The 25568-nt window shown below is 42.8% G+C and overlaps 1 protein-coding gene across 21 annotated transcripts in view; it reads left to right on the plus strand.

The window, feature by feature from the left end:
- PCBP3 (poly(rC) binding protein 3) overlaps window positions 1-25568 on the plus strand; it is a 184306-nt gene that overhangs the window by 41247 nt on the left and 117491 nt on the right. For 19 of the 21 annotated variants that reach the window (XM_084876126.1, XM_084876132.1, XM_084876121.1 and 16 more), the window contains exon 2: window positions 12156-12192. The exons of the other annotated variants lie outside the window; for them this stretch is intronic. Coding sequence is in view for 2 of the 19 variants with exons in the window: in XM_084876137.1 (XP_084732263.1) it covers window positions 12183-12192 (10 nt within the window). In the remaining 17 variants the exon portion in view is untranslated. The remainder of the gene's footprint in view (window positions 1-12155; window positions 12193-25568) is intronic. 21 annotated transcript variants of the gene reach the window in all.

Raw genomic sequence — 25568 nt, forward strand, 5'->3', positions numbered from 1 at the left:
CTTTCTGGTACTACAGGAGGCTCCAGGCTCATTCTCTGTAGATCCTGTCCTGTCCTAGAATCAGGAACATGGTTCCTTTTATTGGAAAATTATATAAAAAACTAAGACCAGGGTGCTGGTGTGAATATTGCTGCTGGGGTGATGTTACATCTAGGTGCTCTTAGCTGACAGAGCAGGGGACATATGTGTGTATGTTAACTTGTGCCTACACATATCTATAAATGCTTCTATATGTAGCCATCTATAAACTAAACAAGTTCATACTGACATTTCCATCTCTAATCTATCACCACAAGGATTATCCCAGCCTCATCCCTTTGCTTATGTGTAACTCCAACAGTGAAACACCTGGCTCCCACCATCTTCCATCCACTTGTTCAATTCCAGTATCCATGCACAGCAGTGTCAGAGTTGTTAACACACACCTCTGGAAAACAACTTTGTCAACTAGAGCACAGTGTTTAAGTTCAGTTCCTTTTGCTATTACTCTTGCAGACTTCACTCATTTTCAAAGTGGCTTAGGTCAGCACCTTATTTTTCACACCTCAGGGAGGTTTTTTTGTACATTTGTAACATGTTGAATTCCACATTTCATCCTGGGATTCCCATAACATCCTAAATGACCTTTTAAGAAGTTGGATAATCTAATGTTTACTTTTGTGCTATACAGTCTACGGCTTTTGAGAAATGCTTACTATCTTGTAGTCATCATTACTGTATGATACAGAATAGTTTCACTGCCCTAAAACCCCCCTGGGCTCCATCCTTAAGCCCCTTCCCTGAGCCTCAGGTATTCACTGACTTATTTGCTATCTACAGTTTTGTCTCTTCCAGAATGTCATACAGCTGGAGTCAGTCATATAGTATGTAGCTTTTTCAGATTGGCTTCTTTTACGTAGCAATATCTATTTAAGATCCATCTATATTTTTGTGTTGTTGGTTTTTGTTGTTGTGTGTGTGTGTGTGTGTGTGTGTGTGTGTGTGTGTGTCTTGATAGCTGCTTTTTATTGCTGAGTAATATTTCATTGTGCAAATGTACCACAGTTGTTTATCCACTCACTTATTGAATGATGTCTTGGTTGCTTCCAGTTTTTGGCAGCTATGAATAAAGTTGCTATAAACATTTGTGTGTGGGGTTTTGTTTGGATATTAAGTTTTCAACTCATTTTAGAAAATACCAGGGAGTACAATTGCTGGATTATGTGGTAAGACTATGTTTAGTTTTTAAGGACCTTCCAAAGTGGCTACACCATTTTCCATTCCCACTAGAAATGAATGAGAGTGAGTCCCTCCTGCTCTGAGTTCTTGCCAGCATTGAGTATTGTCGTTTTAAAAAAATTTAACAAATCTAATAGGTGAATAATTGTATCTCATTTTAATTTTCAATTCCCTAACTTCCCAATTTTTTTTCATTTGCTGAGTCAGCTTTGAAGACTGACTCTCTTTTATCTTTTTTAAGTAAACTTTTTCCTTTTCAAATGATTTGCTCTGAGTCTTCCCTTGACATTATAAGCACTGATTTGTGATCAGCATCTTATTAAGTTGAGTTGTTTTTCAGATCTACATTTTAATACTAATTGTGATGACACTTTTTTTTTATGTACAAGCCCATGGGGGTGGGGGAGAGAGAGGGGTGGGGAACATTAATGGAGAGCGGGAGAGAAAAATATTAATCGGTTGCCTTCTCTAAACTCTCTAACTAGGGATCGGTCAAACCCTCAACCCAGGTATGTGCCCCAACAGGGAATTGAACCAGCAACCTTTTGGTGCACAGGAAGGTCAGGGGGAGGCAGGGATGCTCAGCTAAATGAGCCACTCTGGCTCAGTAATGACCCATTTTTAGTGCAGGTTGCTTTGATATAATTTACATGGAAATCTCCCAGCACCACATGGATGTTTTGGGAAAATACATTAATTATCTAGATGTTAGGAAGTTATTCCAATAATAATATAATTCCAGATTTCAACCTTCCCTCACTCCTCTGAGTAGTCCTTGGCAATCTGTTATCTTTCAGGTAAAGCCCAAGTAAGCAAGACCTCTCCCACGTGTTCTAGGTCTTCTGGTGTTGACCTGCAAACACCAGCTTAACCTGCCACCTCTCTTCTTATGTAGTATATGTTCCACCATATTGGGCTGAGCCCCTGACCTGGTTCTTGCTTTCCATCCATTAGTACTTTCTCTTTTCAGACTCTGCGTACTAATTCTGCCACAAAGTCTGGCACAAACTCACCTGGTCTGGCAATGCAGCTTTCCCTATCTACTCAGGAGGAAGCAGTGCCCCCTTTTGAATATTGCAAATCATTATTTATTACCCTATTGAGGCAGAGGGGTCTTTTGCTCTCTGGGGTTCTCCATACACTGCCCTGAGTACACTGTTGGCTCCTTGTGTGAGCCAACAGTGTACTCATGTCAGTGTATGGAGAACAGTCTCTTCAGTGTGGCTGATTGCATCTCCCCTCTCTCATTTCTTCTGGAGTCTCACCCAATCTCTGTTTTGGTGACTTCAGTCTTGGACCTTTCACATCAACCTTTGACTAATTTGTTTTGTTGACTATTTGACATCTCCACTTGCTATGCTAACAAATATCTCAGGTGTAACAGGTCCAAAACTGAACTTGTGAGCTTCCACCACTGTTTTTTCATTGGAACATTTGCTGCTATTTGGACTTTATTTTAGGGCTCAATATGTGTGTATGTTTTTTATTACAATAAATCTTTATTGTTCAGATTATTACAGGTGTTCCTCTTTTTTTCATCCCATAGCTCCCCTCCATCTGATTCCCCACCCTTCCTCATGCCCCCCCCCCCCGCCACTGTCTTCATCCATAGGTGTAAGATTTTTGTCCAATCTCTTCGTGCACCCCTCAGACCCCCTTTTCTCTGAGAATTGTCTGTCCCCTCCCTTTCTATGTCCCTGATTCTATTACATTCACCAGTCCATTCTATTCTTCAGATTTTTTATTCACTTGATTTTTAGATTCACTTGTTGGTAGATATATATTTGATGTCTTTTTGTTCATAATTTTTATCTTTATTTTTTTCTTCTACCTCTTCTTAAAGAATACACTTCAGAATTTCATATAATCCTGATTTGGTGGTGATGAACTCCTTTAGCTTTTTCTTGTCTGTGAAGCTCTTTGTCTTACCTTCAATTCTGAATTATAGCCTTGCTGGGTAGAGTAATCGTGGTTGTAGGTTCTTGCTGTTCATCACTTTGAATATTTCCTGCCACTCCCTTCTGGCCTGCATAGTTTCTGTTGAGAAATCAGCTGACAGTCGTATGGATACTCCCTTGTAGGTAACTGTTTTTCTCTTGCTGCTTTCAAGATTCTCTCTTTTGTCTTTTGCCCTTGGCATTTTAATTACGATGTGTCTTGATGTGGTCCTCTTTGGATTCCTCTTATTTGGGGTTCTGTGCACTTCCTGAACTTGTAGGTCTATTTCTTTCACCAGGTAGGGAAAGTTTTCTGTCATTATTTCTTCAAATAGGCTTTTAATATCCCATTCTCTCTCTTCTCTGGCACCCCAAAAAATCCTGATGTTGGTATGCTTAAAGCTGTCCCAGAGGCTCCTTACACTATCCTCAGACTTTTGGATTCTTCTTTCTTTCTGCTTATCTAGTTGGGTGATTTTTGCTTCCTCATATTCCAGATCTTTGATTTGACTCTTGGGGTATGTTGATATACAGTTGAGTTTCTATATATTCTTTATTTCAGACAATGTATGCTTAATTTCTGACTAGTCCTTTGCCATTTTTTTGGCATTCTCATTAGGTCCTTGAAAGTCTCATTTAGTTCCTTAGAGGTCTCTTCAAGTTTCTCAGCGGTTTTTAGAAGATTCTTGAGTAATTTTATAAATGTGGTTCTGAACTCTGTGTTGTCCAGTAGTTTACTTTCCTCCATCTCTCCCATTCGTGACATGCTTCTGGGTCTCTGCATTTTGGCTGCCTCCCTGTGTTGATGAAGTGGCTTTGTGTCCAGTAGCTCAGCTTCCCCAGTCACCCAAGGTGGTTGCTTTTGGTACATCCCTTTCTGGGCTGAGTGCAAAGTCTTGGTGTAGTTAAGCTTTGATTGCTGTTGGTACACTGGAAGGAATTGACCTCCAGGCCAATTGGCTGTGAGGACCTGCTGTGTCTGTAATGGAAGAACTACTGCATTGCAGAAACGCTTATGGTGCAGGCCTTATTTCAGTGGGGCTTTGGTGCTCACTGAGTCAGCCTCCTGAATGTGTCACTTGTGCATGAGAGGAGTTGAAATCTGCTGTCTCACACTGACCACTAGGTACACTGGCTTCTGGATCTCCAATGGGTGCAGTTCAGCTACTGTCTGAGGCCACCCTGCAGGAGCTACAGCGAGAACCACAGTCCTCTCCTCCCTGCTTGGAGCTTGGAGGCTTTGGAGCTGTCTGCACCAGGTTGCAAGTTTGCTAGGTTAAGCTGCAATAGAGAAGGCCATTCATATGCAAAAGTCGCTGCTTGGAGCTTGGGTGTGTTTGTATAATAGATTGTGCTGGGCTGAGTCTTAGGGCGTGGCAAACAGAGAGTCTGGCAGTGAGCCGTCTTGACTGCATCCCTGCATCTCACACCCTAGTACAGCAAACAATTTTTCTTGCGCGCAGCTCTGCAAGCAAGCCACCCTCACTCTCCCACCCGATGGCAGACAGTCCAGCTTCTCCCCAGAAACTGGATTTCTGAGAGATTGGGAGCTTGTCTCTTTTCGGGTTGAAGAAAGCAATGCCCACCGCTAGCTGGAATCCGCCACCTGCCAGTTTTCCATGCAGGTGAGCGCGTGCGCATCTGTACCTCAATTTTTCAGCGTTTCTGCCCTGAGTGCTTTTTTTCTCTTTCTGTCTAGTTGTAGAACTTCCATTCAGCCAGCTTTCCCGTGGTTCTGGGTGATAAACATTTTGTCTTTTAGTTGTAGTTTTGAAATTGTTGTACATGGCAGCAGTTTATATGTTTACCTATGCCACCATCCTGGATATCCTCTCAATATGTTAAATATGCCGAAACCATTTTGGCTCAGTGGATAGAGCGTCGGCCTATGGACCAAAAGGTCCCGGGTTCGATTTTGGTCAAGGGCATGTACCTTGGTTGCGGGCACATCCCCAGTAGGGGGTGTGCAAGAGGCAGCTGATTGATGATTCTCTCTCATCAATGTTTCTAACTCTCTATCCCTCTCTCTTCCTCTCTGTAAAAAATCAATAAAATATATTTTAAAAATGTTAAATATATATAATAATAATTTAAAAAATAATTTAAGCAGAGTTAGAAATTATTCTTTTAAATATATTAGCAGTAAAGGCATGTAGAAATACAATGATTACAAAATTTATTACTGTATGTAAATCTTAAAAAAATATATGCACATAGTTTTTTAAAATCTCATGTGAGGATATTTTTTCTATTGATTTTTTTAAAGAGTGGAGGGGAGTAGGGAGTGGTGGCAGGGAGAGGGAGAGAGAGGTGAGAGAAACACATCAACTGGTTGCCTCCACATGCACCTGGATCAGGACCAGAGATGGAGCCTGAATCCGAGGTATGTGTCTTTGACCGGAAATCAAACCTGTGACCCTTTGGTCTGAGAGCTGATGCTCCAACCACTGAGAAAAACCGGCCAAGACTATATGCATGTCGTTTTAATGAATTTCTCTAGCACCATTCCACTTGTAGGGTACAGTGATTTCACAGAAGTTTACCCCTGTACCTCCTGGGACACAACAGACCAGCCAGCAGGTGAGGCTTTGCACTTCTGAGCCATTAGTTATTAGGTTGAGTGACTTAGTCGAAGGTTCTAAGAATATTTGGACCTTAAGTTCAGCTTGAGCTCCTGTTTAGATTAAACTATAATAATGATTCTGTCTTATGCTGAGCTTCCCACAGCCTGGTCTGGGACCCAGTCAGTTGCTGCCAGTGCTGCCCCAGACATTTAAAGGCCCTTGCTTTCCGGTCAGAACTCTATTTCAGGCCCTTTGCTTTCTCCTATATCAAGTCATAGAAATAGCTACTTGGCAAATAACATTTTTCTTCTTGTGGAAAGCAGTGTTAGAGGCTAAAATCTTGACTAGGCTATTTATGAGTGTGGTGGCCACTTTTAGTGAGAACTGGAGACAGCTTTTATGACCATGAGTTCACAGTGAATTCCTTTTAATCCAATTAAATTGTTATTAGGTCCATTAACAATTCTTATTCTAATATTAAAAAAAAACACCTGAATTTGTACTTTTCTACAATATAGTTATTGAACCTTTGGCGAGAAATTAATTCTGTGTCCTCTCTTTTTATAATCCTCATATGTTTCATTAACTGTCATCTAGTTACTTTGCTGGTGAATGTTTACTAGGCAGTTTACAAAAGGAACATAAGTACAGACAAATGTGAGAAGATGCCAAACTGAGTGTTAATGAATAATGTATTCCTGTCATTCTTGGATCCATCTTGTTGGCATAGTTTGAGAAGGTTTATAATAAGGAGTTTGGCAAGGAATCACAGAGATCTAACTCTCACATCATCATTTTGTGACTGGAGGGAGATGAGTTTCTGGAGGGCTTTTAGGTTCCAGAAACTTTAGAAATATTCAGGCATTTTGGTTAAAAATTCTCTTCTTTAGAATTTATCTTCAGGAAGTAATTAGATAACCACTAATTTTATGTACAGAAAATGTTCATTACATCATGAGTTCAAATCATTAACAATTGGAGGCAGCCCAAATGCCCAGTAGTAAAGGATTCAGTAAATTAGATACTGTACTTTCACAGCACAATCGATTATTAGGAAGCTATTAGTGTTTGCAGGAGTGATTCATGAGGTGAAAAAATCTGCCAGCATACGAGGCCAAAGTACACATAAAAACAATCTATATGAAATAAGATACAGCTCTGTGTGTGTGTGTGTTTGTGCCTGTGCATGCGGGTATGTATGTATGTTTTTGTGTATTTTAAAGGTACAACCAAAGGTCTGTGGCATCTGCTTCTGCAAGCTGGTATCTGCTAGTATTTTTTTATACATACTGATAAGTTTCCTAAATTTTCTTAAATGAACATATGTACATCACTTTTATATTCATAGGAGAAACAACATATTTTTCTTTTAACTAGAGAAGAATTATGTGAAAAGTAGTCTGATCTTTGATATATAGAAGCATTTTTCTAACCATAAAAACAATGTAAGCAATTTCAAATAATAGGCAAGTTTGATTTTCAGAGAAAATTTATTTGAATATCAATAAACACTAGTAATAGGCTAAAAAGCTGTTATGGACATTTTTTATAAATATACAAATCTGTATATGTTAAATTATTTTAAAAGCACATGTGACCTATCTCATTTTGTTTTTAAAATATATAAATTTTATAATAAGAAACTGCTAGAAGAAAATATTGCTGTCAGTGCTTCTGTCTGGACATTGGAGGTTCTTTTAAATATATCTCTTGCACTTTTCAAACTTTATACACCAGTGGTTGGCATGTATTTTACAATCACAGGATACACACTCATCATAAAGAGTAGGGACTGAGAACAATAGAAGACCCCGAATAGCCAAGCAATCCTGAGAAAGAAGAGTAATGTAGGAGGGATCTCAATACCAGATTTTAAGCTGTATTACAAAGCAACTGTTCTCAAAACAGCCTGGTACTGGCACAAGAACAGACATATAGATCAATGGAATAGAATAGAGAATCCAGATATCAACCCAAATCACTATGCTCAATTAATATTTGACCAAAGGGGCACGAACATACAATGTAGTCAAGACAATCTCTTTAATAAATGGTGTTGGGAAAATTGGACAGATACATACAAAAGAATGAAACTAGATCACCAACTTACACCCATACACAAAAATAAACTCAAAATGGATACAGGACTTAAACATAAGACGGGAAGCCATAAAAATACAGGCATCCACTGGCAGCAAAATTTCAGACATATGCCAAAAGAACTTCTTCACTGATACTGCCCCTAGGGCAATGGAAGCTAAAGAGAAAATAAACAAATGGGACAACATCAAAATAAAAAGCTTTTTTACAGCAAAAGAAACCATCAACAAAACAACAAGAAAGCCCACTGTATGGGAGAACATATTTGTAAATGTTATCACTGATAAAGGTTTAATCTCCAACATCTACAGACAGCTTATACAACTTAATAAAAGGAAGATAAATGACCCAATTAAAAAATGGGCAATGGATCTAAATAGAATCTTCTCAAAAGAAGATAGAAGGAAGGCCAAGAGGCACACGAAAACATGCTCAAAGTCACTAATTATCCAAGAGATGCAAATCAAAACAATAATGCGGTATCATCTCACACCTGTCACAATGGCCAACATCAACAAATCAACAAACAACAAGTGTTGGTGAGGTTGTGGAGAAAAAGGAACCCTCGTACACTGCTGGTGGGAATGTAGACTGGTGCAACCACTGTGGAAAGCTTCCTCAAAAAACTGAAAATGGAACTCCCATTTGACCCAGTAATCCCACTCCTAGGAATATATCTCAAGAAACTAGAAACACTAATCAGAAAGGATATATGCACCCCTATGTTCATAACAGCACAATTTACAATAGCTAGGATTTGGAAACAGCCTAGGTGCCCATCAGCAGATGATTGTATCCAAAAACAATGGTACATCTACACAATAGAATATTATGCTGCCATAGAAAAGAAGAAATTCTCATCGTTTGCAACAACCTGGATGGAATTGGAGAACATGCTGAGTGAAATAAGCCAGTCAATGAAAGAGAAATACCACATGACCTCACTCATTTATGGATGATAAAGAACATTATAAACTAAAGAACCAAAAGATAGATATAGAGACAGTAAAGCAACAAGCAGACTGTCAAATTACAGCCGGGAGGGTAGGGAGATCTAGGGTAGATAAGAGATCAACTGAAGGACTTGTATACATGCGTATAAGTACAACCAATGGACACAAAACTCTGGGGAGGGAGGGCATGTATGGGGGGGTGGCAATGGTATATGTACACAGATAATAATTTAATTTAAAAAAAAAAAAAGTAGGGACTGAGCACCTGGCCTCTTGTCCCTGCCAGGGCCTGGCACTGGTTGACAACCTGCCCATGGGGAGGTCCCAGGAAGGCACATGCAGAGCTAATTCTCTATTACTGATTGAAAAAACTCTTATTCAGGGAGTTGTCTAGAAAGTCTAGTAGATGTATTTTAAGTAGCTTCAATCCCCTGGTGAGAGGCCAAACAGATTTCCCTTGTCTGATTCTGCTCACGAAGAGACCCACTCAGAAAACTAAGAATATAATATAATAAGTATTAACATTTTAATTTAATAAGTCCATGTGTGTGATGACATAAAAATTATTTTATAAATTATTGGAAGTTGATAGTGCATTAAGTTCAATATTATTCAAAAGGATTGTAACATGGATGTGCATATCTGTATTCACACACGTGGAGTATAATAAATCAATAGCAAATGAAACAAACAAATAATGCTGAGTTTCTGAGCAGAGGAAACTCGCACTAAGGAGTGTGGGAAGATGAAGAGTCTGCTGCCCCAGGGCAGAGAGCACAGGCATGCCACAAAGGACAAAGCCAGGCCCAGGTCAGGTGAGGGGCTCTCAGAGTCTGCATTCATTGGCCTTGATGACCACATCTCCGCTACGTATTGGCCTTATCCAACATAGTATTTTTGAGGTGGAGGAGTAAAGAAGTTCTACTGCCGGGCTGCCTCATTTCTTTTCTGCTGAGACCATCACCAAGAGTATAATTACTTCAAAACAGTAATTGCATTGATGGGTTCTGTGGTAGGAATGAAGTTGAATCAGCTTTGCCTATCCTCCCCCTGCAGAAGCTCTTTTAAATTCTAATTATCCCAAACTTCTAGTTGGCACTGCAGAACTCTGAATCCACTCTGTTGGTGAGTTAATGAGACACTTGGTCTTCCAAATCTGGAGAAATTTGGAATCAAAGCTGTCTTTCTTGTGACATCAGATTTTTGCTATGGCCTGTTTAGTTTTAGGTAAAAACAGTGATATTTGTTCTTCCCTTATTGATATCTGTCAATAATCAGTTGGGCCATATTTGTATGTATGTTTTTAATGGTACATGGGACTTGTTTGAATCAGGAATGGTAAGACCAGCAGATAAGGAAAGAACTATCATAAAGAAAGAAGTTGAGTATATGGATCCCTAGAAATAAAAGGCATACTATGCCATGCACAACTGCACAGCGAAGCACCAGGATTGGTTAGGAGCCAGAGGAGGCTAGGAATGAGATTGATTGTGGTTTCCATGGGAAGGAATGGGTAAGACAAGGTCAGCAGGCTCAGGATTGATTTGATTGTCTAGCACAGCACTAGCAGTTGCGACCCACAGATTGAGAACTGCTGCTGTAGAGCCTAAGACCATCGGAAAACACATATTTACATTACGATTCATTAATAGTAGCAAAATTACGGTTATGAAGTAGCAATGAAAATAATTTTATGGTTGGGGGTCACCACAACATGAGGAACTGTATTAAAGGGTCGAGGCACTAGAAAGGTTGAGAACCACTGGTCTAGCAGATTCTGGAATGAGAGGGGCTGTCCCTGATCATCTGGTACCTAACCCTGAGTAGGGGTTGGGGTTGGCATAGTATGAGGACCCATAGCAGAGGGGTGGGATGTGGGCTCTAATTGGTGGGTTTGCATGTGAAAGGTACTCTGAGGCATTATTTATCCTATCTCTAGGAATAGGCTAACACTAGGAGGGCAGACTTCCAGGATCAGCAAGGCCCAGATATCAAAGCATAACCATAACAGAAAATGTGAAGCATGGTTCGTGGTTTATGGCCTTTCTAAAATGGGAGTAGTACTTAGGTAAACAGATCTTGCAGGACCAGATAATTAAAGAAGGGACAGTGACTAGACTATAGGCTAACAAGAATGTGCATTAAATTATTGGCACAGATTCAGATTGCTAGCCCCCCAAAATGTCTTATTTTTCCCATCACAATTTATACATTTATCTGTTGATGGGCATTTAGTTTATTTCCACATTTTGTCTATTGTGAATAGTGTTGCTATGAACAAGTATCTGATTCACTGTCTTCATTTATTTTGAATATATACCTGGACATTGTTAGGCAGTTCCTAGTTTAGCAGTTTTGTCTGGTGTTAATATGGCTCTTCTGCTGAGGCGACACTCTTCCAAGAGCTCATCCCTGTGGCCCCTGTGCCATAAAGTTCCCTGGTCTGGTTGTTGGGAGTGAACATATTTCTAGAGCTGTGGGAGCTACAATGCCTGTTGTCCTTTTTTGTTTGTTTTGTTTTTGTTTTTTTCTGTTGGCTCTTTCTGGTGGCAGGTAGCTTACTCACTCACATGTGTTAATTGGTGTACAGGTGAAGACTGAAGTGAACTACCTCCCTGGGGAAGTGGGGGGGGGGCTCCCCTCCCCCACCCAGGTCTCTGTAACACTTTTCTGTGTGGCCCTCTCCTTTCTGGTACTTGGTCCTCCTCATCTTAGTCTCGATGAATCACAACCTTGTTTCTTTCTCTCAGTACTTCCTTTATCTCCCCACCTCCTCCCCCACCACTGTGGCCTCGAAACTCTCACCAAATTTCAGACTAGGCAATCAGGATGCATCACTTTAGTTCTTTCCCTCAGGGGTCATTTTCCTATGATGCTGCCTGTTGTCCCATGTCTGAACTCCCTCTCAGGTCTGTTTTTTGTTTTAAAAAATTTGAAGTGGGATAGTCGATCCTTTTCTTCTGTCATGGATAGAAGTGGATATCCTCCTTTGACAGTTTCTGACACCCCCATCTTCTTCAATCCTCATTGGACTGAGGTCTTTGGGCTGCCTAAAGGAGTCTCTGGATTTGTTGTTTACCTGTCATTGAAGTTTGCACAGGTAGGCCTCCTTCATCCGGTTAGGGTTTAGGGAAATCTGGGTCTCTGAGTATTCATTTATCGGTATCTTTTAAGTTCCAGACTCAATTTAGATTCTAACCACTTTTTATAGAATACTTTCTCTGGAAAACTGCCTTGACTTTTCAAATAACTGTTTTATGATTATGTTTTAAAAATAAATTACTTTGGTTTGATGAGGTTTGATGTCTAAGGTAACAGAGCATTCTTTGTATTATTTTCTACATGTGATTTACAATTATAATAATTTTTTAACCTGTTTACAGGTTATCTACAAGAGAGACGGTCTTCACATGGTTCCATGTAAGTAGTGCTTCTTACAATGCCTTTATAGAGATTATGTCTTTAAATTGAGTGATTCTTTATATGTCAGTTGATTTTTAAAATCTTGCTTGCATATGAAGCCACGTGTCTTGCTGCCCTTCATTGTGGCCTGGTTTTATGTCACATGAGGGACCTGTTATAGGTCAGGGTGCAACAACAGAGCCTGTGATATGCACACTTTTCCTTCTAGCTTTTGCAGAAACAATGTTGAAAAAGAGGCAGTTTTTTCCTTTTATATTAACCTTTCTTCTCCAAAGTTAACGAGATCTAACTGTCCAGCACTGGACCTCATGGTGGGTTGTTAGTGTGCCTTGCCTAGACACATGCCTTTGCCCCATGCTCCAGCAGTGCCCATCACCCGGCAGTGATAAGTTTGTGCTATGGCCATGATGGCATGTCTAGGTCTTGTGGATACCTCTTTGTGGCTATGACTCCAGTTTGCAAAACTACCTTGAAATTATTCCTTTTCAGTTTATCCTTAAGAGGTCTGTTTTTCTAAAATTTATGATAATATTTTCTAAAAATTTTTAGCAGTCTTTCATCGAATACAAACGTAGTCACAAGAGCAGCTAATATTTATGAAGTGCCTGGTTTGTGTCAGCTATGCTGGTCTAAATACTTTGCTCGGTTCCCATAGGACCCCATAGAGGTACTGTTCCACCTACTTCCAAGGCTCAGGAAGGTGATGTCACTGTGGTAGTCAGTGGTGAGATTGGGATTTGAGATGAGGCCTTTAGACTTCACAAGCATGAGTCTTCTTCATGGGGGGAGGATAAGTGGAAGATGCTTGGATAATGTGAGGTGGGCTCCGAACTCAGTGTTTGCCCTCCCCATCAAGTGGTTTCGATGGCAGCCCCAAGTGGCCACCATGGAGTGCTGAAGTCAGCCATTCTGGTGGGAGGGTGATATAGACACAGCCCACTGACCTTCCAAGGACTTGCCTGCAGCAGGGCAGTGTCTTTATCAGCAGCCCCTTGGGAGATGATGGCGAGGCGTTGGGGGCACATGCACATAGGTATTTAGGGCTGGTGGTTAACTGAATCCAGACCAACATTTGAAGAGGAGAATTTTTATTTAACAAATTATTTGAACAAAGACCTTGTTTGTTCTTTCCTTTATTCAGCAGGTATTTATGGAATGCCTGTGATGTGCCAGACACTCTTCTGGAATGCCTTTAGCTTATATCCTTGTGGGGGTCATGAAACATAAATCTTATAAGTAACTGTATTAGGTGGTAATGCTGCTATGGAGGAAACGAAGAAGGGGAGGCCTTAGGAGTGCTGAATGCAGTTTTGAGTGGGCAGTCAGTGCGAGCCCTGAGAAGGGGGCATCTGAGCAGAGGCATGAAGGAGGTACAGGATGAGCCCTTTGGGTGTTGGAGATTGAAAGGCTCCAGGTCAAGGGGAGCTGGAGCAGAGGCTATGGGCGCTGTGTCTGGCCAGTGTGGCTGGAGTCAAATGGAGTGGAGGAACTGAGGCAGGAGATGAGGTCACTGGGCAGTAGGGACACATATCAAGGGCCTAGAGGGTCATTCTGAGGCTACTCTTGCTCCAAGAGGAATGGGGGCTGAGTGTGGGGGTGGGGAGCCAGGGAGTCTTTTATCAGACAAAAGCTGTTACATAGAGGACATCCAAATTCCTTCTGGCTTGGGACCAATGTTGTAATTGTGCAAATCGGAATCTTATTTTCACAGAAACCCCAAGGGAAAGACCCTGGAACTCAGGCATATAAACAACATTCTATATGGGCTGGGCCTCTGTCCCCTTAGACTTTTGTGTTGTCCAAATTCCTCCATGTGAGTTCGGACTGGATATAGCTCTGAGGATGAATCAGCATGCCAGGGTAGGCTAGGCTGGCTGAATTACCCACCCTGTCTGTGATGTACAGCATGGTGGGTTCCGCATCAGAAGAGAGGCAGAGACAAACAATGCATTTGAACCATCAAGACTGTGGTTCCAGAGGGTTGCAAGGGGACTCTGGGAATTCCCTGAGGCTTGGTTAAGTGAAGGCAGCCAGCTTTTTATAGGACACCTGTGGCCTTTTCTGCAGGTTTGGAGGGGGCTATTAGGAGCACTTAGCTGGCTGGAACAGAAATGGCTCTACTTCCCTTGGCAATCTTGGTTGAGTCCGATAGTGTCTTCCGGTGGGATTCCTGGGGGTGGGATGAGCCAGTACAGAGCTCATCTGCAGTGGGTGATGCCCAGGGGAACTGGTGGCTTTGGAAGAACTTGAGTTTCCATTTGCATGTCTCTGAGAACTTTCCACATTTTCTTTGAGGTGAAGGGCATCAGAACATAGTGAGGCTGCAGATGGACTTCTGGCCTGTGCTTAGACAAAGCAAGGCTCCTGCAGCTGGCTGGGGCCTGAGCCCTTTCTGGGCCCAGCTCAGGGCTGGGCCTTAGATTACATTTAGGGCAAGAAACTAAGAGATAATGATAATGATAATTTATTGAAAAATTTATTTACTTTGAAATCTTTTAGTCTTTGTAATATTGAATTGGTTATTTGCTTTTTACAGTTTCCCCCTCCTGCATTATATTAAGATAACAACTTTCTCTATAGAATTGGAAATTTTGGAACATTTGAAAAAAAAGAACTTAAAAACTCACCAAAATGAGTACAGACCGGAGAACTGTGCTGATGAGCTTGCTGACTGGGACTCCTCCCTCAGAGGATCCTTCCTACTGTGTCCTCCTTGGTGACCCTGCTGCCCATAGCCAGCAGTTCACAGGGCCGCTGTGTGATCATTTTCTCACATACCCCTGGCTCCTTTCTGTGTTTGAGTGTATCTGCTTGGCACAAAAACTGTGTGGTATTTTGGGGAGTCCATGCAGCCCTGCAGACTGGCCAAGGTCTTTGGCACAGCATCCATCCCCGCCCTGATGCTGGCCACACCTCTCCAATGGATTTGCTTTTTCTTATCTGAGACCATGATTGTACATCTGATCTTCCTTTCTCAGATTTCAGTCTCAACGGGTACTGTGCCTCTTTCCCATCTGGAATGCTGCCAACCCACCTCTCTGCCCAGTGCTCTCTGTGTCCTAGGGCAGGCCCCCTCCCTCTCCTTTACTTAGGGACTTGCTGCTACCTAAGTTGTGCCACCTCTCTCCTGGGCTTCAAGTTCTTTTCATTGACAGATCTCCTTTGTTAGCATCCAAAATGATTTGATAGCCCCCATCTTAAAATAAAAAATTTCTTTCCTTGCTTTTCAGCCAAAATAGAAGATTAATTTCGCAGTGACCTCTGTTTCTTTAAAAAACTCACTAAAAGGGCACAAGCTACCAAGAGATTAAGAGAGAAGGTAACAGAGGGACTTAGATCTGAAAAATAGAAAGCTAAGAGGCGTGTGTGTGTGTGTTTGGGCGGGGGGGGGGGGGGGGGGACTGGGAGTTGAATGTACTGTATTGCAACGGTTGTTCCCTCCCCAACCCCTCATCCCCAAGTCTGAGGAATGACATCCTATATAATAAAAGGCTAATATGCAAATTGACCAAACAGCAGAACAACTGGTTGCTATGACGTGCACTGACCACCAAGACATAGATGCTCAACGCAAGAGCTGCCTCCAGGGGGAGCGCCACTCAGTCAGAAGCCCTGAGCCACTCAGTCAGAAGCCCCCACCTCTGCGGCAGCACTAAGGATGTTCTACTGATGGCTGAGGGGTGGGCCTAAGCCATCAGTTGGACATCTCCCGAGGGCTCCTGGACTGTGAGAGGGCGCAGACCAGGTGGAGGAACCACCACCCCCTGCCCCCACCCTGAGTGCATGATTTTGTGCACTGGGCCTCTAGTTACCATATAACTCTGAAAATGGGGCTAGGGGTGGGATGGGGGCAGCAATAAAAATAGGAAATTGGTGCAAAGCCTGTTTTAGAATCAGTCAGACTCTCAGCCCCCTCCCCCATCTAGTCTGACAATCCCTTTCTCATCCTGGCTGAAGACTGTAGTTCTTTTCCTGGGGTGTGGGCTGAAGTCTTTAGGCATAGTAGAGGGGATTGTTCTAAACAGAAAGTGGAGTCAGCCCCTGCTCTGTTGGTCCAAGAACATGGGAAATCTGTGATGGACTATTGGTTTAAGTGAGTGGAGCAGGCAGGGTGAGTCCTGGGTGCAGGAAGATGTTGCCTGCAGGAGAGGATCACAGGCTGTTCCTTGCTGTGTTTGAGTAATCCCTGGCTGAGAGTTTGAAGATAAATTGGCATAAGTACCAGGACACTTAGCAAGCCCTTATTAACTCCAGGACACCCCTACATAGTACAAGAAGGGGAATGCACGAGGGGGAGGAATAAGGTTCCAGATCTCCACGTGCATATCTTGACAGTGTCCTGAGAGTGAGTACTAAAGACTGATGGTCAGATCTGAGCAGGTGGAGGTGCATGGGTGGCTGTGAGGGTTAATTCTAATGTTCATAGTAGAAGGTTAGTGGATGACACAGACTGTAAAGTCAAGAAGAGTGAACTGAACCTGGGAATTAGAAATGTAAAGAGAAATACCAAAAGAAGAGAAAAGAACCAAGAGAGATGCTTGTGGGAAGGGACACCGTTTCATCTTAAGCTTTATGGAATTCTTTGACTTTAATTATGTTCATTTATAATTTTGTTAAAAATAAAATTGAAAGGTTATATAGCAAATAACTGTTTTACAAAATAATAGTTATGAAAGCAGGGTCTCTCTATACCAACCTGTCTGTGTTCCTGCCAGGGCCAAGCTGAACTGTGTGGCCATCTGGTCCTTGCCAGCAGGGCTTTGTCTGTACCACTGGGTTGGTTCACATGGCCTCTGCCTCCTGAATCTGGTGAAAAAGTCTTTCTTTCGGGGCTTGAGCTCTGCAGCTTTAGACCCATAGAGCAACCTTTTCCCACAACGCCACTCTCCTGGTCCCATATTTGTTTGTGTCCTTCTCCCCCATGCTTGTGTGAGCTCTTTTTCTTCATGCTCAGTGAGGACCCTGCTGGTGGTTGGTGCTTGGGGGTCTACTGGGCCCATGGCACAGCTGCAGATGTTTTGGTCTGTTTCACTGAGGATTTCACATCAGCGATTAAGGTGCCTACATCCTTCTGTGCCTGCTTTTAACCAGAATGGAATACTGTAAAATGTTCCATGTCACCCAGTTTGAAAAATATCATTTTTTAAAGGTTGCATAGTTTCCACTCTATGGATGATAGGTATTAAATCATTTTCTTTTTGTTTAATAAATTTGGGTTTTTCTTGGTTCTGTTACTAATAACAGTTAGTGAAGAGGTGAGAATTGGCTTCCCCTCTTCTTGAGGCAGTGTGCAGTATTCATCCATATAGAATTCCTAGGTTAAAGGACATAGATAATTTAAGACATATAATGTATAACTACCAAATTGACCTCAAGGTGGCTAAATGAGAGCAACACACAGTGACTGTTATTGTATGCCCAAGAATACAGGTGTACAAAGGATCCAGTTATTCTACTATAGTTATTTTTTTTAAAAAAATCTTTATTGTTGAAAGTATTATAGATGTTCCCCATTCTTCCTGTCATTGCCCCGTTCTACCCAGTTCCAGTCCTGCCCCAGGAAGGTGTAGTACATAGGTAATGTATATATGCATATAAGAACTTTGGTTAATCTCTTCCCACCCTCCTCCCCGCTTCCCTCTGAAATTTATTAAGCTGTTCCATGTTTCCAGTTTATTTTGTTTATTAGATTCCTTGTTCGTTTATTTTGATTTTTAGATTCAACTGTTGATAGATATGTATATATTACCATTTTATTGTTCATGTTTTTTATCTTTCTTTTTCTTCTTCCTCTTTTTAAAGAATACTCTTGACCATTTCATGTTTGGTGGTGATGAACTCCTTTAGCTTTTTCTTGTCTGTGAAGCTCTGCATCTGACCTTCAATTGTAAATGATAGCTTTGAATATTCTTTGCCATTCTCTTCTGGCCTGAAAGTTTCTGTTGAGAAATCAGTTAATAGTCATATGGGTGCTCCCTTGTAGGTAACTAACTGTTTTTCTCTTGCTGCTTTTAAGATTCTCTCTTTGTCTTTAACCCTTGGCATTTTAATTATGATGTGTCTTGGTGTGGGCTTCTTTGAATTCCTCTTGTTTGGGATTCTGCAATTTCTGGACTTGTGAGTCTATTTCTTTCACCAGGTAGGATACATTTTCTGTTATAATTTTTCAAATAGGTTTTCAATATCTTGCTTTCTCTCTTCTCCTTCTGGCACCCCCATAATGCAATGTTGGTATGCTTGAATTTGTCCCAGAGGCTTCTTACTCTATCTTAATATTTTTGGATTCTTTTTTCTTTTTGCTCTTCTGATTGGGTGTGTTTTTTTTTTTTTTAAAAAAAATATTTTATTGATTTTTTACAGAGAGGAAGGGAGAGGAATAGAGTTGGAAACATCAACGAGAGAGAAATATCGATCAGCTGCCTCCTGCACCCCCCCCCCCCAGTGGGGATGTGCCTGCAACCAAAGTACATGCCCTTGACCCGAATCGAACCTGGGACCTTTCAGTCCGCAGGTCGATGCTCTATCCACTGAGCCAAACTGGTTTCGGCTGGTTGGGTGTTTTTTGCTTCCTCATATTCCAAATCATTGATTTGATTCTCAGAATCCTCTACTATACCGATCCCTGTAAAATATTCTTTATTTCAGTTAGTGTGTGCTTAATTTCTAACTGGTCCTTTTTCATATCTTTGAAATTCTTACTAAGATCCTTGAGAGTCTCATTAAGTTCCTTGAAGCTCTCATTAAGATCCTTGGGTAACCTTATAATCATTATTTTGAACTCTATGTCCAGTAGTTTGCTTGCTTTCATTTCTTTCATTTGTGACCTGTTTCTTTGTCTCCACATTTTGGCTGCTTACTTATGTTTGTTTATATGTATTAGTTAGAATTGCTATATCTCCTGGAATTGGTAGAGTGGCCTTATGTTGTAGGTGTTCTGTAGGACCCAGTGGCTTAGCCTCCCATTCACCTGAGCTAGGAACTCTAGGTGTACCCGTGTGTGGGCTGTGTGTGCAGTCTTGTTATAGTTGAGCCTTGATTGCTGCTGGTGTCACTGGGGGGAATGACCTGTGGGCCAATTGGCTATGAAGACCAGCGGCAACTACATTGGAAGAGCTGCTTTGCAGGAGCTACCTCTATGGAGCAGGACTTGTTTTAGTGGGGCTTTGGTGCTCACTGAGTCTTCCCATTGAGTGTGTTGTTTGTAGATGTGTAGATTTGTAATCTGCTATAGTCTGAAGTTGTCTGCCACATGCACTGGTTCTGGGGCCTCTCAGGAGGTGCAAAATCAGCCACTGTCTGGGGCCACCTGGCAGGAGCTACAGAGCGATCTGCAGATGGCTGCTACTTGTATTGGGTTTGGAAGTGCCCAATGAGACTCAGTTGTGAAGCAAGGCAGGTTATGGTGTTAGTGTCAGGTCTTGGATCTTTTACTGATAAGTTTGGGGCACTCTGATGCCACCTGCTGCTTGTTTGAGCAAAGTCTGAAGTGTGAACCAGGACAGGCCATTCCTATTAAAAGCTACTGCAAACAGCTTGGGTGGGGCTGCAAATTGGATGGGGCAGGGTTTCAGGGAATCACCAGGGCTGAGCAAACAGTGTGGGCCATGCTGATGGAAACTTAGATATGGCTGCCAATCAGCTCTGAGAAGGGGGAGGTCAGGAACAATGACCTCTGCAAGCACCCCTGTATGGAAGAAATCCACCCCCGAGTTCTTGCCCTGGTGCCAGACAGTCCAGTTCCTCCTTGTATTCCTTGGTTCCCCCAATGCCACCACCTGGCACTGGAACTCAGAAGAAGCAGGACTGTGTAAGTACAAGTGCTGGTCCTTTAAGAGGAGCTATCTGGGTCTCCAGCAGTCTCCATGTCACTCAACCACAATCCCCGCTGGATTTTATAGCTCAAAGTTATGGGGATTTCTCTTCCCAATTCTGGAACCCTAGGCTGAGGGTCTGGTGGGGGCTGAGCAAACTGGCCAGGGCTTTAACCTGTTTTCTAACCAATGTATCAGGCTCTCAATTTTCTTTCAAGACACCTTAAACACCATCTCATTGGTGTATTTTTTTAATATATTTTTTTATTGATTTCAGAGAAGAAGGGAGGGGAGGGGGTAGAGTGAAAAACATCTATGATGAAAGAGAATTATTGATCGGTTGCCTTCTACACACCCCCTGTTGGGGATCATGCCCACAATCCTGGCATATACCCTGACAGGGAATCAGACCATGACCTCCTGGTTCATAGGTTGACGCCCAAACACTGAGCCACACTGGCCGGGCCCATTAGTTTTTATATGACCTGTTCTCGTCAAATGTTTGTCATTTCCAGTCTTTGTTCTAAAATGTTCTAGATGATTTTCCCCTGTTGAGGAAGACTATACTTTTGTTGTTTACAATTTTAAAGCTTGACATTCAGAAAACATGGCCTGTCTAGCTCATTGAAGATGGGCACAGTGAGCTCTTGGGGATGTGGTTTTCACATAAGCATGGTAACTCGAAGTTGGCCAGGGCTTATGTTTGTTGGCTGGGGTCCTGCAGAGGAGGACACAGTGAATCACTGAGGTGAGGAGGGAGCACGCAGAAAGTGTGGTACACCCAAGAGTAACACATAGAGAATGTCACTGGGGAGATGGGAAGAGCACATACAATGAGAAGAGAGTCTGAAGTTTGGGAACTGATTCACTCCTATGTGATCCAGTTCCAAGGGACATTTGTTCCAGGGTCTTTTGGATCCCCGCTATGAGCTGAGATGAGAGTGCAGGCTGAGAAACCTGAGAGATACATGTGCCGAGATCATAGCTGAACCCATGGGGGCTGCACTAGGGAGAGATCATCGACTGAAACAGAGCTCCCCAAACACAGCACCTTTAACAAGGAGAAGTTTGTCTCTTGGACATAAGTAACAGTCCTGGGGACTCCACGAGGCCTCTGGCCCAGAGGCCATGACCACCCAAGGTTCTGGGTGGCCTGCTCTTCTGTGTGTGGTTCTACCACACTCAGTTGGCATGGCCTCTGGTACAACTGAATATACATGCATCTCCTGTGTTCTCATCCTGTAGAAGCAGAAAGGGTGCATGGAGGGTAAACAGCAGCACTTTAAGGATGTGAAGTGCAAGTTATGCCAGCTTGAATCATGGTATACACTCGACAATGCAAAACAATAGTTTCATAAAGGACCACTGCCCACCCATGATATAATTAATTCAGGACCACTGCAAACCAACAGTATCATACAGGACCACAACAAACAAATGGTGTCATCGGGATCACCGATGTATTATAAACCAGCAGTATTATACAGGACAACTGTATACCAGTGGTGTTACCTAGGACCACTGCAAACCAATGGTGTTATACAGGACAATGCACACCAATGGAGTTATATAGGACAACTGCATACCAATGATGTTATTCAGGACAACTGTATACTAGTGATATTATACAGGACCATTGAAAACCAATGGAGTTATACAGGACAACTGCATGCCGAAGGTATTGTATCAGACCACTGCATACCAATGGTGTTATACAGGACGATGCACACCAACGATTTAATACAGGACCATTGCTTATCAATAGTGTCACACAGGACCACTGTATACCAGTGGTGTGATACAGGACCACTGCAAACCATTGGTATCATACAGGAGACTACTGCACACCAAAGGTATCACACAGGACCATGTACACCAAGAGTATCATACAGTACCACTACTTATCAATGATATCATATAGGACCTCTGTGTACTAATGGTGTGATACAGGACCACTTAATACTGACAGTGTTATACAGGATAACTATACCAGTGATGTGGCAGAGTGATCCCTGGCTCTATTGTCATGGAGGTGGGAGAATGTATTTGGGAAAATAGCTAGCTGTCTGCCACATGGACTGACGAGGTCTGTGCAGCTTCATGTCATTGTACTTCAGAGTGAGGGAAGAGACTAGCAGGAGGAGTTGTTGTTTGACAGGTAGGTGTATAGCCCACATATTGTTAGGCCAGGATGTTGGCTTGATCTAGGAGTCTATAGTCTTGAGGGCAGTGTTACTGGCCTTCTCTTGGACACCTGGCAGGGGTTCCAACATCCATGGTCACTGCCCACCTGCTTTAACCGCCACACCAAGGTACTGTCTCATTGTCTAATTATGGGGCTTGGTATCAGGACAATGAGTGAAGGCGTGGAGGTAACTAGTTTCAGGATTGAGGGGACATTTTTACATTCTCTCCAGGAGTGATGGTGAAGTGCATATGACTGCAGAGGGCCTCTAGCCTAGCCCTCTGAGATTTCACAGTTGCATCTTTTATTTTATACTCCTATTTACAATGGACATAGGCACTCCTTGTGGGCCTCTGAGGGATTGGAGAGCCATGGCCACAGAGACCTCAGGCATCAGGGTCTTTACCTTCTCCCTCTTCTTAGCTTTCCTTTCTTTTGAGGTTGAATGGCATTTATCTGAGGCACTTGTCTTTTTTTGTCTTTTTCCTTTCACAGGGTTGTGGGAGCATGCTGTTCTCCCAGAGGTGTAGGTCGTATTGCAGCCTGGCATGAAGGAGCTGGTTACTTTTCACGAGATGACTCATTCAATCCTCCCTATGCGGCTGCACTGCCAGGCTGTCTGGCAGCTCCGCATGCAGAGACAGTGACAGATCTGAGAACTATTGTCATAGGTCTGTGGTGGCCATGAATGGTGTGCGGAGGTGGAGGACAAGTCCCCTCTAGGAGACATTCAGACAAGCAGGAGACAGCCTGTCTGTGCACGGTCTGTTCAACTCACACACACACTCTTGACCAATACTCTTAAGCACAAGTGAGTCAGGTGTTTCCAAGTGTGGATGGCTGCAAATAGCCTGATACATTCTACCTGGGGAATGTCATGCCCAGTCAAAAGGGCCAAGGATGCTCTATTTTTATGTTTAAGCAAACTCATTCTGCTTACTTCAGGCTTCCATTTTTTTTTCTTCAGAATTCCAGTGGCACTTAACAGATTATACCACTCGATTTAGTGCGCACTCCCCTGCTACCATGGATCTTGTGTTACTTTTATCAGGAGGCCACCTTATCTTTGGTTATGTAGCAATGACAGTGCAGTTATGCTGAAGCAGAAGGAGGCTTTCAGCATGAGCTTTGACCTTTTCCAAGTACTCTGGCTACTTTGCTCTTTTAGGGCACAAGACTAACCCACAGTTTTGTTGCCCCTGTAATTGAGGAAATGTCCTGGATTTTACCCATCCTCTCCCGCCTGCTTCACACGCTGATTATTAGGCTGCCTCTTAGCTCCACTGAATGCGTGGGCACCGTCTTTGCAGGGCGTGGGTCTCAGGCCAGAGCCAGCAGAATTGGTGGCAGCTGGAGCGCAGCTGTTACAGGGAACACAACAGTGAGCTGTTCTCATTATCCCCTTGATTAAATTTGGTAGAGCATGAGCAGAAATCATGGGAAAAACTTTTTGGTTGGAGCTCACCTGGGCTGGTGGAGCCAGCCGGGAGATCCAAAGAAGGTGTTCTGCTTCCATCTCTGGCCCCGAACACCGTGTAACCTTACGTAGGTTGATATTCTCATCTACCCAGCAGGAGCTACCACAAGCACTAGTTTTCTCCTCTTTGCTTGGGATTTGGCGGTTTTGGAGCTGGAGCTGAGTTTATTTCGTTAAGCTGCCACAATACAGGCCGTTTATATGCAAAAGCAGCTGTGTGGAGCCTGGGCGGGTTTGTAGAATGTGGAGGGTGGGGTCTGAGAGAGGGCTCAGGGTGGGGCGTGGTCTCAGGATGTCACTAGGCTGGGGCGTGGCAAACAGCGATGGCCATGTCTCTGCCTTTCTGTGATTCCAAGTCCCTGCTGTTTCAAGTCCCCACTTCCCCATGCTCCAGTGCAGTAAACAATGATTGCTGCACACACCTCTGCAAAAAAGTCACTCTCACTTTCGGACCTGATGGCCAACAGACCAGATTCTCCCCATAGGCGTCTGGGTCCCCCGCGTGACCCCAGAAACTGGATTTCAAAGTGATGGGGAGCTTGTTTCCCTTCGGGTTGAAAAAAAAGCCGCGCGCGCATGCTTCCATACCTAGGCTTTTCAGCTTCTCTCCTTTCAGTTTATGCTCCTTTTTCTTTCAGCCAGCTTTCCCGTGGTTCTGGATGATAGATGTTTTGTCTTTTAGTTGTAATTTTGAAATTGTTGTACGAGGCAACAGATTAGTTGTTTACTTATGCTGCCATCTTGGTTTTCTCTCCCAAGATTCTCTCTTTGTCTTTTGCCCTCGGCATTTTAATTATGATGTGTCTTGGTGTGATCCTCTTTGGATTCCTCTTGTTTGGGATTCTGTACGCTTCCTGTACTTATAAGTCTATTTCTTTCACCAGGTAGGGAAAGTTTTCTGTCATGATTTCTTTAAATAGGTTTTCAATATTTTGTTCTCTCTCTTCTTCTGGCACCCTCATAATTCGGATGTTGGTATGCCTAAAGCCATCCCAGAGGATTCTTACACTATCTTCATATGTTTGGATTCTTCTTTCTTTCTGCCTCTCTGGTTGGGTGTTTTTTATTTCCTCATATTCCAGATCTTTGGTTTGACTCTTGGGGTACGTTGATCTACAGTTGAGTTTCTGTATAGTCTTTATTTCAGACAATGTATGCTTAATTTCTAACTGGTCTTTCCCCCCCTTTTTTTTTTTTTTGGTATTCTCATTAAGGTCCTTGAAGGTCTCTTCAAGTTTCTTAGCGGTTTTTAGAAGATTCTTGAGTAATCTTATAAATGTAGTTCTGAACTCTGTGTCATCCAGTAGTTTACTTTCCTCCATATCCCCCATTTGTGACATGCTTCTGTGAATTCTCATTTTGGTTGCCACCCTGTGTTGATAGAGTGGCTTTGTGTGGTAGTTGACCTATATGGGCCAGTAGCTCAGCTTCCCCAATCACCCAAGGTGGTTGCTTTTGGCATACCCCGTTGTGCGCTGAGTGCAAAGTCTTGGTTTAGTTAAGCCTTGATTGCTGTTGGTACACTGGGAGGAATTGACCTCCAGGCCAATTGGCTGTGAGGACCTGCTGTGTCTGTAATGGAAGAACTACTGCATTGCAGAAACACTTATGGTGCAGGCCTTATTTCAGTGGGGCTTTGGTGCTCACTGAGTCAGCCTCCTGAATGTGTCACTTATGAATGAGAGGAGTTGAAATCTGGTATCTCACACTGACCACTAGGTACACTGGCTTCTGGATCTCCAATGGGTGCAGTTCAGCTACTGTCTGAGGCCACCCTGCAGGAGCTACAGCAAGAACCACAGTCCTCTCCTCCCTGCTTGGAGCTTGGAGGCTTTGGAGCTGTCTGCACCAGGTTGCAAGTTTGCTAGGTTAAGCTGCAATAGAGAAGGCCATTCATATG

The sequence above is a fragment of the Pipistrellus hanaki genome (genome assembly GCF_964339955.1).
Source record: "Pipistrellus hanaki genome assembly, chromosome: 2".
In the NCBI taxonomy this organism is placed as follows: domain Eukaryota; kingdom Metazoa; phylum Chordata; class Mammalia; order Chiroptera; family Vespertilionidae; genus Pipistrellus; species Pipistrellus hanaki.